The sequence below is a fragment of the Felis catus genome, chromosome D2, assembly GCF_018350175.1.
Source record: "Felis catus isolate Fca126 chromosome D2, F.catus_Fca126_mat1.0, whole genome shotgun sequence".
NCBI lineage: Eukaryota > Metazoa > Chordata > Mammalia > Carnivora > Felidae > Felis > Felis catus.
Window position 1 is genome coordinate 31,514,281 of NC_058378.1, and position 17,383 is coordinate 31,531,663.

Consider the following 17,383-nt stretch of genomic DNA (forward strand, 5'->3'; position numbering starts at 1 on the left):
GCCAATCACCTCCACCCCACAGCAGAGGTTCATTTCCGCCCCTTGGGGCTGGCAGGAGCCCACACTCTGAATTAGCTCCTCGAGCCCAAAGAGGCCTTGTGTTCTGTGGCCCGACAGGCTGCTGGCCTGGGAGCGCTGACTGCTTGGTGCTTTGTTACCTCATAATTCACAGTCCGTAGATGGGGAGACTCTAGGTAAAACATACTGTCCCCTAAGCCATGGCCACATTTTATGGGAGAACAGACCTCTCATTAAGGGCGATATGCCCAAGGGAGTTTGTTAAGGAGGCTTGGCCCCAAGGATGCTTCTTTTAAGGGGGTTTGTGGCTCAGTACTTGTCCTCCTGAAGCTCACATTTCAAAGAATAGACAAGAAAATCCCCTGGATGGGGACAGAGCGCTGCCAGGAGCCACTGAGGCCACAGGGGAGGGAGCGGCGATGGGGTGACGTTTGAGCTGGGCGGGAGGGACGTTCCTGGCAGAGCTCACAGCAGGGACAGGGGTGTGGAGGCCCACGTGAACACGTGCGGTTCCAGGTACGGAGCAGGGCCCGTGTAACAGGGCTTGACAGGAAATACAAGTGCTGGGGTGGTCCAGACACTACCTCTCTCGGGGGTGATGGTTGTGGCCTCCCTCACGGATCTCCCTGCCTCCACCCACGCCCCTGCCCATGACAGCAGCCAGAGCAGTCTTGTTAAGTCCAAGCGCTCCCGTGACACTCACCCAGGGAAAGCCAAGCAGGCCTGGGCTGTGGTCCCTCCTCCCTGTCCGCCTGTGACCTCCTCCACCCCTCTCGGGCTGTGCTCCCCTGACTGCCCTCCTTTGGAGCATTCCTCCCCGGAGACTGCCATCTCCCTCAGACTTTTTCTCAGATGTCACGTTCTGAGTAACCTCTTCCCTGACTCCACTACTTAAAAGTTCCAGATCCCATTTCTGTGTTCTGTGTAAACGTTCTCCCCCACCGCTGTTTCCACCTGGTATGCCTAGTTTTACTTATTGATTGCCTGTCTCCCCCCTCGATAGAACGTTAGCCCCAGGTGAGGAGGAATTTGGGGCTGTGTCCCCAGTGCCCAGAACAGGGCTGGCTCAGTCATTATCTCCGAATGAGTGAATGAATGAATGAATGAATGAGTGAATGAGTGGATAGATGAATGGCACCGCAGACAGAGGTTTAGGAGAAACTGCAGAGACGTACGTGAATGTGTCAAGTGAGTCGGGAACCTGGTGAGCGGCCCTAGCGGCTGGGATGTGGGCGTTTGCGTTGCTAGTAACCGACAGGGCTTAGCAGAGACAAGTTTTGGTGACGTGTCCGAGTTCTAAGAAATCTGGAAGACGGGGCCATGGTGCCAAGCCTAGGTCAGGAGTAAGGACAGCCATGAGCCCCGGCAAATACGGATTCATCGCCACCGTGCAGAGGAGGGCCGGGATGCCTGGAGGGCCTGAGTGGTTGGGAGCCTCTGGGGGGTTGGGGCTGGGCCCTGCACAGGAATCTGAGCGATGAACGAAGCCCGCTCCCCCTTCCGTCCTCTCATCCTCCTCCACCTTGCCTGGGAAACCGTCCCTGCTGCCACCGCAGCCTCCGTGTATCGCTGGCTGCAGTCCTGCTGTGTGTCAGACTCCGTGGTGAACATTTTACGTGCGTGATCTCGTGTGGGGAGAACATGGCTTAAAACCCAGTCAGTGCCCCTCTGGGCCGGGGCGACGTCGGATGGCTCAGAGGGGAGGTTGCGCCGGGACAAGTGACCCGGTGGGGGCTGGCCCCCAGCTGTGGGAGGGACTGGCCACGTTCCTTCCTGGAGCTGACCTACTGTCCGCGGCTCTGCCTCTGAGCTGGAGGTTGGAGACTGCGGGGCCTCGGTGCAGGGAGCCGCCCCTCAGCCTGGGGCCTGGCGTCCACACTGCCCCCTGGCATGTGAAAGCCGCTTCCTGCCTCCTTGTCCTGAAGCCGCTGCCATCGCGGGGACTCAGGGCCAAGCGGGCAAGGTCGAGCTCCCAGCCCGAGCTTGGTGGGCCACAGTGGTGATAGGAGGGGGTGCCTCAGAGCCACGTGGCTCCCGGGCACAGGGAATGGAAAGGACGGGTGGCTGCTAGCCTGGCAAGGTCTGCCCTTAACTCTGGCTGGGCTCCAGGGCGGGGGTTTGCTGCAGATGGGGAGTCTCTGAGCACCTGCAGGCGTGCGTCCCTGCCCTGCCCCCGGGCCAGGATCTCTGCTGCTGGGGAGGGGGGGGGAGGGTTGTCCTAAAAGTGAACACCCTTCATTTAAAGAATATTTACCAAGCTTTTGAAGACCCGAGGAACTGCTCCCCACAGTGCCAGAGGACAATCAGCACTTTCATCGTGGTCATTGAGGCCCCGCTACTAATTGTTTTCACTGTCTGTGCTGTGGACTCCCCAGCTTGGGTGGCCGCGACATCATTGGCTTGCCACTGGCCACCCAGCAGATCACAGCCCCCTCCCCAGCCCCACCCCTCCCCCCCCAGCTCAGGGCAATTTTGGGGAGTTATTCTTCATTCGAAGTGGAGCCGCCCCTCGAGGGAAGGAGGTGGTTGGGTCCTAAGACAGCACCTGTACACGAGGTGAGGACTGGCCTCGGTCAGGCTCAGCCCCGGGAAGTGCTCACGGCACGCCCTTCCCAGCCCCGCCTGGTCCAGGGCACTTTCTCGTCCTCTCGCTCCCTCTCTGTCTTGCCCGTTTCCTGCATTATGACTGGCTGATTCTCGTCGAACAGCCCCAGCTGATGCCACTCTCTTTGTGAGACATGGACGAACCCTTAAACATTCCATTGTTGGGAAGCTTCCGGAGTTTGGATGAGTGGTTCCCAGGCCTGGCTGCACAGTAGAATCACTTGGGCAGCTCGGAGAGAATCCTGATGCCTGGGCCACATCCCCTGAGATTTGATCCGTTGGCCTGGGGTGTGGTCTCGGTCGGTGCCAGTAATTCTGCAAATCCCTCTGATGATTCTAACGGGCATCTACGGTGACACCCGCTGCTGTGGCCTCCTGGAAAAATCTATTGTGTGTCTGATGGAAAAGCTGGGGTCAGGTCGGGGATGCCAGGAGAGCCGGGCCAGAGAAGGAAGGAGGGGAAGGAAGGGGCTGGCCGCCCTGCCGTGGGCAGGACCTCGGTGGTGGGAGGGAAGCATTTGTGCTTCGTGACCTCAGTCCATCCTGCCGTGACCCTTTGGTTTCAGATGTGGAAACTGAGGCTTGGGGAGGGCCTGGCTCCCAGGAGCAGCCTCTACACCACTTGCAGGGAATTTGGGTGACAGAAAAGGGGGGGGCTTCATTGGATTTGTCTCCTTTTTTAAAACTTTGTTTGAATATAATTCTTTTTTTTTTCTTAAAGTTTTAATTTATATTTGAGAAAGAGACAGAGAGACAGAGCGTGAGTGGGGAAGAGGCAGAGAGAGAGATGGAGACAGAATCCAAAGCAGGCTCCAGGCTCCGAGCCGTCAGCACAGAGCCCCCACACGGGGCTCGAACCCACAAACCGCGAGATCATGACCTGGGCCGAAGTCGGACGCTCAACCGGCTGAGCCACCCAGGTGCCCCTGTTTGAAAATAATTCTTATGGAACCATTACTTGCTCGTTGTACTAGGCAGACATTCTGTGCAGAATGGACTTTCCTTTTCAGATGGGGAATCCTAGAAAAGTTAGAAGACACCTACAGAGTTTAAAGAGAAGGAAATTGCAACAATTTTGCCACCCAGAGACCGCTCCCTAGCAGCTGGGTGCGTTTCCACTAACCTTTGACAGGCCCTTTGTCGCCTTTAAAACTCCCCTAAACCAGGAAGGCCTCTCCTAGCTAAGGACTTTTCCCCTTAAGGGTGCTCAACCCATGGTATTTTTTTCCCTCGGGCAGTTCCTTCTGTTTACGGCACAAATCTGAGCGGGTGAAAGCCAGGTCATGGTGGCACCAGGAGTTAGAGGCTAACCATCCTGTGGTTCCAGAATGCTGCTCCCAGCACTGAACCCATGAGCCAGTGGGACTCCCAGGCACACGGGGAGTTGATCGTGATAATTCTGGCAGCAAGCGGGAGCATTCGCACAGTCCTTGCCGCGAGCCTGGACCGTGCTAGGTGCTCTGTGCATATTTCTCAGAGCAACCCACAGGATCGATGCCGGTATAATCCTGAGGCACAGGGACGTCAGGTAACTTGTCCCAGATGACACGGTTTGGGAGGGCAGCGCCAGGGATCCTGGCTGTCAGGTCTCTGCATTTACCCGCCTCACCGACCACATTGCTTCTTCCCCAAAAGGATTCTTGCTGCAGGGGAACTAGGCCCAGCAAGCCTTTTTCACCCAGCACCTCCCAGGGTGTGGGGCCTGCAGAGGCCATGACCCTGGGAAAGGGGGGCCCAGCGGTCGCCCCGGATAACAGCCTCCAGCTGGTGGAGGATGTCCGCTTCCTGGTGTTTCTCCCGAGACTTTGGCCCGTTCAGGGAATTCTGAGGCTGCCCACGTGGGGCATGCAGGGCCGGGCACACAGTTGAGGACAAGCCTGACGGTTGTCCGCTCCGTCCTTCAGGGGCTCCTTCCTCCTGCCTATCCCCAAGGCTGCAGCTCGGGGAGAATCGGCTTTCAGACTTGCCCTGGCTGGGGCCTCGGACTTGGCCGTGCAGCCTGCGGCAGAGCTCCTGCGGCTCGGGGCTTCCACATCAGGTTTGGATTACTCGGAATCTCAGCGTCCATGGGCTTTTATCCCAGCCGTGCTGACTCACGCTTCCGTGGTCACAGGCAGCCTGTGCAGCTCGTGCGTGCGTTGTCGTCTGAGTGCCTGTGTGTCGTCTCCACGCAGACGTGTCTGCTGTCTGCTCGCGCGTGTGCGGGTGTCAGCCCCAGGAGCACGCGTCGTCCCTTCGCGGGGCCCCGTAGGGCCCGTGTGTCCCCGTTTGCACCCTTGTGTCATTTCTCCTCTCCCTGAATGTGTCGTGTTTTTTAAACAGCTTTATTGAGATACAGTTTATGTACCATGCGGTTCACCTAATTTATTATAATTTTTGTTAATTTGACAGAGACAGAGAGAGAGAGAGAGAGCACGAGCCGGGGAGGGGGCAGAGAGAGAGAGAGAATCATAAGCGGGCTCTGTGCCAAGTGTGGACACTCACCGAGCTCAGCACACGGCCTGACGTGGGGCTTGATCCCATGACTCTGGGATCGTGACCTGCTGAAATCAAGAGTCAGGATGCTCAACCGACTGAGCCACCTGGTGCCCCTCACCTAATTTAAAGTGTACAACTTAAGGGTGCCTGGGTGGCTCAGTTGGTTAAGCATCCAACTTCGGCTCAGGTCATGATCTCGAGGTTCGTGAGTCGGAGCCCCACATCGGGCTCTGTGCTGACAGCTCAGAGCCTAGAGCCTGCTTCAGATTCTGTGTCTCCCTCTCTCTCTGCCCCTCTCCTGCTCACGCTCTGTCTCTCTCTCTCTGAAATAAACATTAAAAAAAATTTTTTTTTTTAATTTTTAGTTCAGTGAATGTTCATGATATGGATAGAGTTGGGTAATTATCATTCAATTTGAGTTTTCAAATTTTCACCGTCTCAAAAAGAAGCCCCGTGTCCTTTTTTGTTATCACCACCCCCCATCCATTACCCCAGCCCTTGGCAACCACTAATCTTTCTGTCCCTATGGATTTCCCTATTCTGGACATTTTGTTTGGTTGGAATTGTAGAATATGTGGCCTTTGGTGCCTGGCTTCTTTCACTTGCCGTTATGTTTTCAAGATTCATCCGTGTTCCAGCATGGACTAGTAGTTCCTCTTTTTTTGTTTGTGGATGCATTCATCTGTTGATGGGCATTTGGACCGGTCCTCCTTTCTGGCTACCGTGAGCAGGGCCGCAGTGAACATTCATGGACAAGGTTTTGTGTGGACATATGTTGTCATTTCTCTTGGGTATATACCAAGGAGTGGAATTGCGGGGTCATGTGGTAACTGTGTAGTGTTTTGTGGAACCGTAGACTGTTTCCAAAGCGGCTGCATCACTTCACATTCCCACAGGCCCAGTCGGCCCAGTCGTGCGCAGTGTGGAGGGAAGCAGGGACTCTGGCACTGGCTGGCCGGGGCCCGGGAGGGAGTTTCACAGAGGGGAAGGTCCCTGAGCGCATCTGTGTGCCAACCAGAACGGCGCAGGAGAGGGTGGGCATGGTGATACTGGGAAGAGGGGCACCCACTGCGGGAGCTGCGTTCTGCAGAGGTAAGAGGGAGGCGAGCGGGAGGTGAGGAAGGGCACAGGGTGCCCGCAGGGTGGGAGTTCATAGGGTGGTGGCAGGGTAGGGGAGAGCCCGCCCGACGGTGCCTGTTTTCTCCTTGAGAACAGGAGACCAGGAGGTGGGAAGTGTTCGAAGTCTAAGCCATCAGTGTAGTGGGGAGCCACAGCAGAATCCCCAGCCGGCATCATGCTCACGGGAGAGCTGTGGCCGTTGATCTCAAGTGAGACCAGTGGGCACCACGTGCGTCAGTGTGCAGACACGGAGAGGGTGGCTGGTTGGGTTGAACCAGGGCAGAGGCTCTTCTGAGACGGTGAGAAGGAGGGAAAGGCAGGGAGAGAGCCATGCACTGGAGGTCGTGATGAGCTCGGTGAGAGGGGACCCAGTGGATCGTCGGGCTGTCATCTTGAAAGAAGTCCTCCTGGGGGTGGTGGGAGGGAGGCAGACACCTGCAGTTGGGGTTTCTGGGCTCTAGCTGGTGCCGTGGTCTGGGGAGGGAGCGTGGCCGGGCACAGAAGCAGGTTGCTGGGTGGGGGGTGAGCCTGAGGGAAGCCATTCCGGACTCTCTCGCTGCTCCCAGTTGTGTGTATCACCCCAGCCTCCACTTGCTGGGCCTTCTTTCATTTCCTACAGCGGAACGGTTTCAAGCTGAAATTTGCTGGAAGCCTAGGACCTGAGACAGCACAGCTGGCAGTAAGAAAACCTTGGTAATGGAATTTCCAGAACGAGTTTGGGCCCGAGAACGTGCTCTCCTTGGGAGGTGGTGGGCTGGTTGGTTGGAGGCCTGCTCTGTTTCTTGCTCCTGTGGGAAGGCCCCACATAGGCTGACCTTGGAAGGAGAAGAAAGAGGGGACCTGGCATACCTCTCACCCGGCTTCGTCGGGGCTCTCATCTAGAAATAAGCCCTCCTGGGCATTCTGCGAAGGTTGGCAAATCTGAGGGCACAGCCAGGAGGCTCTGGATGACTAGGAAAGGCTCTTCCTTGTGAGGAAAGATTCCCCTTTCCTAGAGGGAGGGCCTGCAGCTGGCCTCCTGGAGTTCCCCCACTTACCCGTGCCTGGACCTCAGGCTGGGTCCTTGCTCCTGACCTGACGTTGACGGGAGAGCTTCTCAATATAAGCCCGGAGCTCGGCACCTCCAAGGACGCATATTTCAGTCCTTGGGGGTCTCTTCCCGTGGCCCCCAAGATGTATTGGTTTATTGTACCGTCACCTCCCGGTTTACGTGCAAGTACACGCGATTTTAGAATAAACACGTTTACATATACACACGTACATACACATACTCATTCTAAAATAACGCGGCTTCCGTTATCTGCTGAAAATATTTGGGACTTCATCCCGACGATAGACGGTTACCAATGAGCAACTGAACTTGCTCGATTATGACCTAAGGCAGGATACAAGGATGCGCCAACACCTACCTCCCCCATCACCACGTGACCCGTCTCCTTCAGGAGCCCTGGACTTCCCCTCTGGACCTGGGGCTTCCCCTGAAAGGAAGCAGGCCTAAAAAATCTGGGATAGCATGGCCTGGAGGCCTCCGGATGAAGATACGGCAGAAGGCATTACCTTTGCCCCTAAAATGACGTCACCAGCCATCCTGGAAACGTCCAACAGGTCCCCCTCCGCCACTCACCTCCCAGGAGAGGCCCCTCAGTAGCAGCTGTAGTAAAGGAGTCCAGAGCCTGGCTGATGGCGGCCAGGCCTGTGCACTGGAGAGTTTCCATTTGGAGAGAATCGCCTCAGGGCCTGCATAGAATGTGGCTCAGTTGGACATAATCAGCTGCTTTGGCTGTTTGTGTTGCATGAAGAACCTTTCTAATATATATTTCTGCCAACTTACTGTTTTGAAGAGAAGGAGGTATGGGTGAAAACGGCAATGTATTTTTTGTCTTCCAGCAACATATGTTTTCCTCTTTTCTTGATTTCTTCTACAGAAATTTGATTTGATTGTAGTTCTTTAAAATTAGCCACCACTTTTCAGAAATACAAACATCTCATAAATTGAGAGACAGGAGTAATTTGGCAAGGGGGCAGAGAGCCAGAAAGTTCCCGTTGCCAATTTGTCTGCCCCAAGCGGTGCCTGGTTTCCCGGCCGAGGCAGAGCTGAAGACGGCCCGCCAAACCTCTCATGGTGTGGATGGGGAAACCGAGGGCCACGGGGGAGGGACCTGCCCCGCCCACTTCCTGATCTGGTGGCTGAGCCTGCCCGCCCATCGCTCTCCAGGAGGAGGCTCTCAGAGACCCACGGGGCGCCCCATCCTGGGCAAGCACTCTCTGTCAGGGCCAGAAACGATGCACAAAACGGAGCAGGAGCGTTGCTGCAAGTGCTGTCTTTGACCCCTGGGGTTTGGTGGGACCCATAGTCACAGAGGGATTTGAAACGTATTTCCCAGGTTGTTATATCACAGGTCTTTGTCCTTACCAGTTAGCCAGGATGGGCAGGTAGGGGTTTGGTAACTCTTGCCTGGGGAGAGGACTGGACATGGGGCTGGACCAGACCCAGGAATCCTGGGGCTTCCACTTCTGACAGAGCAGGGCTGAGGGTGTGATGGGGATGGTGTGTGGGGTGAGAATCCTTTCAGGCTGGGAGTCCCCCGGGGGATGGTGGGGTCCGTTCCCTTTAGGGCCGTGTGCGGAAGTTTCTCCTCTGTTCTCACATCCACGTGGGAGGTGGCCTGGCTTCCGGGAAGCCCTCTGCCCAGAGGTAGGATGTGAACATCCTGCTTGCTCTGTAAGCTCAGACTAGATGGGAAGCCCAGGGACGTACAGATGGGAGTATGGGAGGGAACTTTCCTTGCTGAGTGGCCCCCGGGGGGGCAGAAGTGGGGCCCTGGGATGGCCTAAGGTAACAGAGCCTCCTGGTTAAGAGCCACACGGAGCTGGGCTCTTATTCTAGTTCTGTCGCTTACTTGCTGGGTGACTGGGCAAGTTTCTTAACCATTCTGAGCCTGTTTCCTCATCCATGAAATGGGTCTAATATTTGCATCTGCCTTACAAGGTTGTTGTAAAGGTGAAATATGTCACGATAAGTGGCTGTTATATAAGATACTGTTGTTAATCCCAGCGAGAATAAGACTTTGCAAAGGGTGGAATGTAGGGAAGTGTGTTTCAGCTCACTAAACGTCACCACTGTCCCTGCACAGAACAGGTTGTGTCTTGAGGGAGAGAGCTCTCTGTTGCTAGAGGCATCCAAGCAAAAGTTAAGAGCCCCCTGACTAGGGATGTTGTCGAGGGATTGAAGCCTCAGACTGGGTCAGGCCTGGTGATCTTGAAAGGTCTGTGCGGTCCATCATTGTGGGCCGGAGGGGCGAATTGGATGGTAGTGCCTCGCAGCCCAGCCCTGTGCCGTGCAAATCATTCCAGAGCCTGCATCCCTCGTGTGAGGCACTGAGATCTGGAGGCCACACAGGGCAGGGGATGCCAGATTTCGAGGGGCTGCAGTAGCTTTGGCAGGAGAGGATTAGTGGCTGCTGACTCGTGCTCAGGAGATCTTCGAGGAGATGCCCCAAGAAGTCATCTCGGAACAGGGGGAGGTGGGAAAGCTGGTGGAGTTTAGTTGCATAGAAGCATGGCTGCTCCTGCTCAAGTGGAGAACGTCTGATAGATTTATAAAAATAGTTCCTTCGTTCACCACCTTGTGTTCACAGCTGCCTTCCCGGGGTCTGGAGCAGTGCTGGTATGTAGAAGGCACTCAATAGATACGTGTGGAATGAGTGATAGGTGGGCTGGTCCGACTGCTCTATAGAGCTGACCCCAGGGTGTGGGCTGGGGGGGCTGCGCACGTGTTTCATTGGCCCCTGTGATTATTGCCTTCATCTAATAACACATTTGTGGGGCTTGGCCAAGGTTGCATTTTTAATGTTTTTATTTCCCAGGCCAACAGCTGATTATTTTTACAGGACTATTTTGACGCAGGCAAAAAAAAAAAAAAAAAAAAAAAAAAAAAAAAAAAAAATTAGATTAAAAACAGAGCGTTCATTCCTGTGCCCTATCCTGGCTCGTTTATGGTCAGCAGACATGAACTGCGTCCCTGGTGGACGTGCCCACGTGCTTTCAATCTGACATAATAGCACGCTGTGTGGGAGTGGGAACCGGCACCCATGTGCAGGATCATTAACCTTTACCGGTAGGAATCTCCCCGCCTTGTCCGGGACGGGGGGGGGGGGGGGGGGGGGGGGGGGGGGGTTAAAGGCCAATCTGTGTGATGGCGCCTTGGGGTGGAATTCTGTGCCCGAGGCAGTGTGTGTGCGTATGTATCGCAATGCCTTTCCTGCCTCCCCCCACCCCCTTTAAGCTCTGGAGGCCTTTGATGAAATGAAACGTTAGGTGGAACCCCAGGAGCGCCCCACCACACAGTACAAGCGGGTCCGCTTTGCCCGAAATGGACCTGGGCCCCCTTGCTCGGCGTCCGACCACCCGCCCGCGCACTTCCCTGCGGGAATCTCAGGGCTCCCCGCGGCCCTCGAGGACGGGTCCGCACCCGTGTAGTCACACACGTTCGCGGTCACAGATGCTCGCCTGTCCCGGGCTGTGTACTCACGCCTCTTCTCTCTCCCCCCTCTCTGCTCCCGCTTGCTGCGTTGCCCGGCTCAGGCGGGCCTCATCCGCACCGATAGCACCGACTACTTCATAGAGCCCCTGGAGTGGGGGCAGCAGGAGAAGGAGGCCAGCGGGAGGACACACGTGGTGTACCGCCGGGAAGTCGGCCAGCAGGAGTGGGCGGAGCCTGGAGGGGACCTTCACAATGAAGGTAGGCACTGGGCGGGTCCCTGAGCTCCGCCTCCGCCACGTCCCGCGCGGTCAAGTCCCGGCCTCAGCCTTCTCCTCCCCGAGGTGGGACTGGACCGTGCATACCAGCCGAGAAACCCCAGCGGGGCTTAGGGACCATTACAGCTGGCGGGTGAGCTACTCGAGCCCCCCTGAACTGCGGCCCTAGGGACTCCGGAGGTCTCTGAGGGGCTCCACATTGCTTTGGAAGGCTGTCTTCCCTGCCCAGCAGAAGGTGCGATGGTTGCAGTTAGCTCTTCCCCCTAAAAATTCACTCAGCCCGTGGGAGCCACAGGAAGTGGCTTAGGAAGCCACTTAGGGCTTAAGGAAGCTTAAGGAAGTTCTTAGGGCGTTTGTAGGGAGACTTCCAGGTATCAGGGCACCAGAGGTAGGTTTGTGTCCCAGAGCCCATTTTTATTTTTATTTTATTTATTTTTTCTTTTTAGAGAGAGAGAGAGGGAGAGAGAGAGGGCGCGTGAGTGAGCAGGGGAGGGGCAGAGAGAGGGAGAGAGAGAATCCCAAGCAGGCCCCATGCTGTCAGTGTGGAGTCCTATGCGTGGATCAGTCTCAGGACCGTGAGATCATGGCCCGAGCTGAAGTCAAGAGTCGGCTGCTTGACTGACTGAGCCACCCAGGTGTCCCCAGGAGACCATTTTTTCTCCAAATGTTTATTTTTGAGAGAGAGAGAGAGAGCAGGGGAGGGGCAGAGAGAGAGGGAGACACAGAATCTGAAGCAGGCTCCAGGCTCCGAGCCGTCAGCACAGAGCCCGATGCGGGGCTCGAACCCACGAACCATGAGATAATGACCCGAGCTGAAGTCAGTCACCCAACCAACTGAGCCACCCATGGACCCCCCAACAGACCATTTTTAAATGCTGCCTCCAACACTGTCTGCTGTGAGACCCTAACCAATTGACTAAAATCTCTGAACCCATTTTTCTACTCTGTAGAGTAGGGATGGTTATTATTGATCTCTTAAGATTGGGTGTATTAGCGATAGTGGGTATAAAAATTCCATCATGGAGCTTGGCACGCAGCAGGTGTTTGGTGAACGATTGTTCTTACTACAGTATTGTTCTTAGGGTAACCAGTGACATGTTAGGGTGAGAGCCCCTGAGAGCAGGGGTGTCCTGGCACCCTGGCTGTCGGCACAGGAGCCCACATACCACCAGTACTCGGGGCCCATGCTTGCGTGAATGAACCAGTGGATGCTACACGTGCTAGTCTTGGGCCCATGGCCAGCTTCATTGTCCAACTTAGCTTTGTCCCAAAGCCTCCTTTGGCCAGGAGGGCGTGAGAAGGCTTTGGGTGGAATCTGGCCGTGAGTGGACCACACCCTCCTGCCAGGGCCCCGGTGGGGTTGGGCATAGCGTGAAGGAATGCGTGGAAACCAGTTGTCCCCACATACACTACCTCCTTTGAAGTACCAGCTGCTCTCCCGGTGCCCCTCTTGCGAGAAGCCACGGCACCAGAGGCTAAGCTGAGTGGTGGAGGGCTCTGCAGGTCTGGGGTGGGGGCACAGGAGGGGGGGGGGAGCAGGGACTTGGTGGAGTCTCGGGGAGGGGGACTGGAGTGAATCTCAAGGGCAGAGTGGGACGGCACCGTGCCTTCTACTGTAGCTGGGAAGAAGGACAAGTCTCACTGGGCTCCACTTTATCTGAGGCCAGCTCTGAATCAAAAAGCATAAATCTCCCCTTTTGGGGAGACCCTGGGGAAGTGCTGCTCCACGGCCACGGGCCTGGAACCAGCCACACTGCCTACCGCCACGGTCAGTGGCAGGGAAACTCAAACCGCTGAGCTCACAGAGTTGGCGTTCAGGCCCAGGAAGGCTGCCGGGGCTTGCGTCATCAGGCTTCTCAGCTGAACGTCATGGGCCCATGGGTGATGCCACGCCTCAGGCCCATGCGTGTCTTTCCTTAGAAAGACAGGTGGCAATGGAGGGCGTTTTGGAAACCTGGGACGCTCACTCACTGTTCTTTCAAGAGCAGCGGTGGGTCTGAGCCCGGTGAGTAGGTTAGCATTTCTAGGTGTGTCTGTCGCCGTTTATCATTCGTGATCGGGACAGAAGGTTTCACTTCAGGGGTGGGTATACTTCTTGGCACAGAGCAATGCCTCAGAGGCCTAGGCCAGCCAGTCGGAACCTGCTTAGCTGCCAGCAAGTGGGCTTTTGAGAAGTCTGCCTCAGGCCAAGCACCTTCCTCCACCTCTGTCTGCCTCCATGCTGCCCAAGTGTCAGCCCAGCTCAGGTGTCCCCTCTCCTGGACCCTCGAGCCCCCTGGATTTCTCCCAGGACTTCTTCTTGTCCCAAATAGGCTGGGGGGTTGGGGGGAGGCAGTTCCTGGAGGACAGATACCGAGTCTTTGTTCCTTCACATGAGCTCTGCCACTCCCCAGGATATGTCTGGCATTCCTCAAGGGAGGAGAGGAGGTGTCAGAAGACCCATCAGATTGGTTTTCGAGCTGAGCTGTGGCCTGTGGAAGGGCTTCAGGCACCTGGGCTCCACTGGAGAAGTATCTGACATTTGCCAATGAACTTGGGGGCACACTAAACTTCAGAGTCTGGAGGTAGAAATTCCCTTGGCTGGATCTCCAGGTCTAGCTGGTCCCCACCCAGCCCCTCAGAGACTCCCCCACGGACACTGCCTGGGCCTCAGGGGCTGTGCCCTGGATGCTGCTGTGCTTCTAATGCTGCCTTTTCCCTCCTCAACCCATGGTCCCGCTCTCAATAACCCCTTACCACCCTACAGGTCCTGCCCGAGGAGGGAACAGTCTGCCTCGGGGCCATGTGCACCTATGGCCAGAGTTCCAGCTCTGTGGCAAGGGAGGGGGGGCAGGCATCAGACAGCAGGGCGGCCCATCCTTTCAGGGGAAGCCTGCCAGGCTGGGGCTTGGGGCTAGTGCTGCTGCTTTTGCTTTGTTTTGTTTTGTTTTTATTTATTTTAATTTTTTTAAACGTTTATTCATTTTTTGAGAGACAGCGCGAGTGGGGGAGTTGCGGAGAGAGAGACACAAAACCCAAAGCAGGCTCCAGGCTCTGAGCTGTCAGCACAGAGCCTGATGTGGGGCTTGAACCCACAAACCATGAGATCATGACCTGATCCGAAGTCGGACGCTCAACCGACCGAACCACCCAGGCGCCCCAGCGTTTTTTTTTTTTTTTTTTTTAAGTTTATTTTTATTTACTTTGAGAGAGAGCCAGGGGGTGAGTGGGGGAGGGGAAGACGGAGAGGGAGACAGAATCCCAAGCCAGCTCTGTGATATCAGCGTGAACACGGGGTTCGAACTCACGAACCACGAGATCATGACCTGAGCCGAAATCAAGAATCGGATGCTAACCGACTGAGCCACCCAGGTGCCCCCTCTTTTTTTGTTTTTTGAACTTGAGATAAAAGCCATCATTTAAATTATTTTCAAGTATACATTTCAGTGGATTTTTACTATGGTTACAGTGTTGTGCACCCATCACCACTATCTGATTCCAGAATGTTTCTGTCGCTCCCATAGAAAGCCCTGTGGCCCATTAATTAGCAGTCACTCCCCCTTTCCCCCTCTCCAACCCCCTGGCGACCGCCAGCCTACCTTCTGCCTCTATGGATGTGCCTCAGGACGGCTCACGTAAACGGCATCACGCAGGCCTTCTGGGACTGGCTTCTCTCGCCCCGTGTGTGAGGTTCAGCCGCGTGTGGCTCGTGGCATTACTTCACCCCTTCTGGTGGCAGGGTGGTCTTCCACTGCACGAATACACCACATTTTGTTTATCCCTTCGCCTCTGGGTCGGCGTGGGTCGTTTCCGGTTTTCGGTTATTAGGATAACGCCGCTGTGAACGTTCACGTACGAGTTGTTGTGTGGATGTATGTTTTCAGTTCCCTTGGGTATGTAACTGGGAGTGGAATTGCTGGGTCCTATGGAAACGCCATATTTGTCTTTTGGGGAACTGCCAAACTGCTTTGCAAGAGCGGCTGCACCATTTCACATTCTCGTGGGGCGTGTTGGGTGGGCTTCTGGAAAAACCCCCCGGGGGCCTGCCGCCCCCACCCTCCCGTCTTGGAAGGTTACCTGTTTCTCGCCTGAGAGACAGAAGAGGGTGTGGGGGGCACCTCTCCAGGGCCTATGGTTGACGTCAGTAGGCCCTGCCCAGTGCTCCTCACTGTTTTTGCTGGGAGGGAAATCCGGGCGGGCCCTGATAGGGCATGATCACGTGAGAGTGGGAGCCCTGGGTTTCCATTCTGGGCCTCTGCCATTAACTTTCTGTGTGACCTGGGATGAGTCAGGTGACCTCTCTGAGCCTCCCTTTGACAGGCCTGTGGCTGGGAGAGCCGTGAGGGGTCACGTCCACCTTTGACTTGCAGTCTGTCAACCTGTGGGCACTGCTCACATGTTGGGAGTGGCCGCTATTTAGTCTCCCTGCTCCGTGGAGAGAGCGCTTGCTCCTTCTCCTCGCCTCCTGGGGGGGTCTCCTTCCCCTCTCCCAGGCATTTGCCTCTGGGCTCTGTACTCACCATTGGGCTCAGGCACCAGGCCGCCGGGAGTGCTTGTGTCTGGCCTAGTGAGGGCGACACCGGCCCGAGCCCGGCTCCCCAGGCTGTGCATCACTCGGAGGGCTGGCCGCGCGTCTCTGGTTTCTCCACTCAGCCAGTGCTCACACCCTTTTCCAACCCTTCCGTCCAGTGCTTTCCTTCCTTTGCACTTGAGAGCCCCGAACCAAAGGGAAGAGAAAAAGAAACCATAGCGGGGTCCCGTGGTTCCCTGTTGCCCTGTCCTCAGATTTCAGTTCCTGAAGTATCCATATCGATAGAGGCTTAGAGGCAGATCTTGGGTCTCTGCCTAGGTACCTGTTGAATCGTCCCCAAGGGTCACGCATATTGCGGATGGTTTCACCCCACACTTGCTCACAGTGGGTTTTGCTAATACAGTTCCCACTGCTGGCGACCCTCTGTTCCCCGTGTTCCAGCAGGTTGTCTCCCGCTCCCCTTCTGGCCCAGCTTAGGTGTCCCCTCCTCCATAAGCCTCTGTCAACCCCCCCAGTCCTGGTTTGGGTCTTGGTGTGGAAGCCTTCCCTAGTCAGTCCTCCTGTAGGCCTTGAAGTCACTATAGTGTTACCATCTGGTTCTTTCTCTGTCACCCAGGGGAGGCAGTGGGTTCAAGGGTGGGGCTCCCACCTTTCCCACTCACCTACCATCCACCCACCAAGTAAATATGAGGCCCCTCCTGCAGTCATTCCCCTTGATACATGCTGGGGACGTATTGGTGGGCATTTTCCTATCCTTAGTTCCTGTCCCACTCTCTGGAGGGTGCTCGCATAACTGGATATTCTCAGAAATTAATGGTCTGGGGCACCTGGGCGGCTCAGTTGGTTAAGCATCCACCTCTTGGTTTTGGCTGAGGTCACGATCTCATGGTCCGTGAGTTTGAGCCGCACTGACAGGGAGGAGCCTGCTTGGGATTCTCCCTCTCCCCCACTGCACCACTCACTCTCTCTCTCTCAAAAGAAAAGAAAAGAAAAAAGAAAAGAAAAGTTAATGGCACAAGTATCAGAACTTCAGGGTAGAATGGAGGGGAATCATGAAACGTTAAGGCTTTGGAGTCTTCTCAAGAGACCCCGGCCTCTTATCCGACTTTCTTAGTGTGGGGGGAGGAAAAAGAATTTTCCCTTTACCCTCCTAGGTTCTTGGCTGAGGCACCCTGTAATAGAAGACAGATTAACAAAGATAAAACAATCAGAAGTTTCATTCCGTGGATACCTTCTGTGTATGTGGGAGAGACTCAGGAAAATTGAGTAACTCCCCCAAATGGTCCAAGCCACCACCCTAACATCAGCTAAAGACAAAAGAAAACGTTGGTTGGGTGGGAAGGAGCGGTGAGTTGATGGGGAGGTTACCAGGAAAACACAGCAAACAGGGGCAAGGTTGTTATGTGGATTTAAGTCATTTCCCTCTCTATTGATAAAGAGTTTGCAGAGATTTAGAGTCATCCTCCTTCCTGGTGCAGGGTGGGAGACCCCCTTACGAATGGAGATTTCCCTTAAAGGGTCACTTCTCCATTTCCAGAGCTTTTCCCGTGTCTGCTGTTTCTTTCTTTTTTTTTTTTTTTAATTTTTTTTTCAACGTTTATTTATTTTTGGGACAGAGAGAGACAGAGCATGAACGGGGGAGGGGCAGAGAGAGAGGGAGACACAGAATCGGAAACAGGCTCCAGGCTCTGAGCTGTCAACACAGAGCCGGACACGGGGCTCGAACTCACGGACCGCGAGATTGTGACCTGAGCTGAAGTCGGACGCTTAACCGACGGCGCCACCCAGGCGCCCCGTGCCTCTGCTGTTTCTTAAAAATAATCAGCCTGAAATAATCCTCACACCACAGAGGCGTATTTTGGGGTGGCAAATTCTGCTCCCCTTCATTGGCTTTTC

General features: G+C 55.4%; 1 protein-coding gene across 3 annotated transcripts in view; it reads left to right on the forward strand.

Annotated features, from left to right (window-relative positions):
- ADAMTS14 (ADAM metallopeptidase with thrombospondin type 1 motif 14) overlaps positions 1-17,383 on the forward strand; it is a 79,739-nt gene that overhangs the window by 12,686 nt on the left and 49,670 nt on the right. For all 3 annotated transcript variants that reach the window (XM_045040107.1, XM_045040106.1, XM_023240520.2), the window contains exon 3: positions 10,804-10,960. In XM_045040107.1, coding sequence (XP_044896042.1) covers positions 10,804-10,960 — 157 coding nt within the window. The remainder of the gene's footprint in view (positions 1-10,803; positions 10,961-17,383) is intronic.